General features: G+C 52.0%; 1 protein-coding gene across 1 annotated transcript in view; it reads right to left on the bottom strand.

The window, feature by feature from the left end:
* The window catches only part of LOC104126835 (collagen alpha-1(II) chain), a gene marked incomplete at its 5' end in the record, with an annotated part of 11,758 nt that overhangs the window by 7,468 nt on the left and 2,175 nt on the right, over positions 1–2,115 (bottom strand). The window contains 1 exon segment of the mRNA XM_035894939.1: positions 1,465–1,518. Within this exon segment, the coding sequence (XP_035750832.1) occupies positions 1,465–1,518 (54 nt within the window).

The following is a 2,115-nucleotide window of genomic DNA, read 5'->3' as shown; positions in this document are numbered from 1 at the left end:
CAAGGCAGGGGGACGCTGGGGGCCCCATCCTGCCCAGCTCCTGGCCACTGCTCTGGGCCTGGAGCTCACGCAGGGGGCACGGGGTCTGCCGAACCCCAGGAGTATGGTGGCTGACCCCGAAGAGCGCCTTTGCCAACCCCAAATGCATCTTTGCTAACCCCAAATACATTTTATCTAAGCCCAAAGAGCATCTGCGTTATCACCAAGGAGCATCTTTGCTAACCCCAAATTGCATCTTCGCTAGCCCCTAATTGCATCTTTGCTAACCCCAAAGATCTTAATTAGCACCAAAGAGCAACTGAACCAACCCCAAAGAGCATCTTAATGCCAAAGAGCATCTTGGCTCACCCCAAATGCATCTTATTGACCCCAAAAACACCTTAACCAACCCCAAAAGCACCTTAACTGATCCCAAAAGCACCTTATTGACCCCCAAAGCACCTTAACCTACCCCCAAAGCACCTTATTGACCCCAAAACCACCTTAACTTATCCCAAAAGCACCTTAACTGATCCCAAAAGCACCTTATTGACCCCCAAAGCACCTTAACCTACCCCCAAAGCACCTTATTGACCCCAAAACCACCTTAACTTATCCCAAAAGCACCTTAACTGATCCCAAAAGCACCTTATTGACCCCCAAAGCACCTTAACCTACCCCCAAAGCACCTTATTGACCCCAAAACCACCTTAACTTATCCCAAAAGCACCTTAACTGATCCCAAAAGCACCTTATTGACCCCCAAAGCACCTTAACCTACCCCCAAAGCACCTTATTGACCCCAAAACCACCTTAACTTATCCCAAAAGCACCTTAACTGATCCCAAAAGCACCTTATTGACCCCCAAAGCACCTTAACCTACCCCCAAAGCACCTTATTGACCCCAAAACCACCTTAACTTATCCCAAAAGCACCTTAACTGATCCCAAAAGCACCTTATTGACCCCCAAAGCACCTTAACCTACCCCCAAAGCACCTTATTGACCCCAAAACCACCTTAACTTATCCCAAAAGCACCTTAACTGATCCCAAAAGCACCTTATTGACCCCCAAAGCACCTTAACCTACCCCCAAAGCACCTTATTGACCCCAAAACCACCTTAACTTATCCCAAAAGCACCTTAACTGATCCCAAAAGCACCTTATTGACCCCCAAAGCACCTTAACCTACCCCCAAAGCACCTTATTGACCCCAAAACCACCTTAACTTATCCCAAAAGCACCTTAACTGATCCCAAAAGCACCTTATTGACCCCCAAAGCACCTTAACCTACCCCCAAAGCACCTTATTGACCCCAAAACCACCTTAACTTATCCCAAAAGCACCTTAACTGATCCCAAAAGCACCTTATTGACCCCCAAAGCACCTTAACCTACCCCCAAAGCACCTTATTGACCCCAAAACCACCTTAACTTATCCCAAAAGCACCTTAACTGATCCCAAAAGCACCTTACCGACTCACCGTCTCGCCCTTCGGTCCTTGTTCGCCTTTGAAGCCTGCGATGCCGGGTTCTCCCTGGGGGATGAGAGGGTGTTGGGGACAGGGCTGCAGTGTCCCCACGGCTGTCCCCATCCCCGGTCCCTTCTCCAGGCCCTGGCCCCATCCCTGTGTCCGTCTTCTCGCTTGTCCCCATCCCTGTCCCCATTCCTGTCCCCATCCCTGTCCCCAACCCAGCCTTATCCTCAGCTTCACTCCCACCCCCATTCCCATCCCCATCCCTGTCCCCATGCCCATTACTGTCCCCATCCCTCTCCCCATTCCTGCCCCCATCCCCTCTTCTGTCCCCACCTTCATTCCCATCCCCCAGTCCTGCTCCCATCCTTGTCCCCAAGCCCATCCCCATCTTTGTCCTCACGCCATCCATCTCCTTTCCTGGGCCCATCCTCATCATCATCCCATCTTCCTGCCCCCATCCCTGTCCCTGTCCCCGTCCCTGTCCCCGTCCCCATCCCTCTTCCTCTCCCCCACTCCTGTCCTCATTCCAGACCCCAACATCAGCCCTATCCTTGTCCCCACGCCTGTCCCCATCGTCATCCTGTCATCCTTGTCCCCATCCCCTTCCTCACCTTCATCTTCATCCCAGTCCTTTTACCTGTCCCTGTCCCCAACCCC

Source organism: Egretta garzetta, unplaced genomic scaffold, assembly GCF_000687185.1.
Source record: "Egretta garzetta isolate BGI_Z169 unplaced genomic scaffold, ASM68718v1 scaffold920, whole genome shotgun sequence".
Classification (NCBI taxonomy): domain Eukaryota; kingdom Metazoa; phylum Chordata; class Aves; order Pelecaniformes; family Ardeidae; genus Egretta; species Egretta garzetta.
This window is presented reverse-complemented; position numbering and strand designations above follow the sequence as displayed.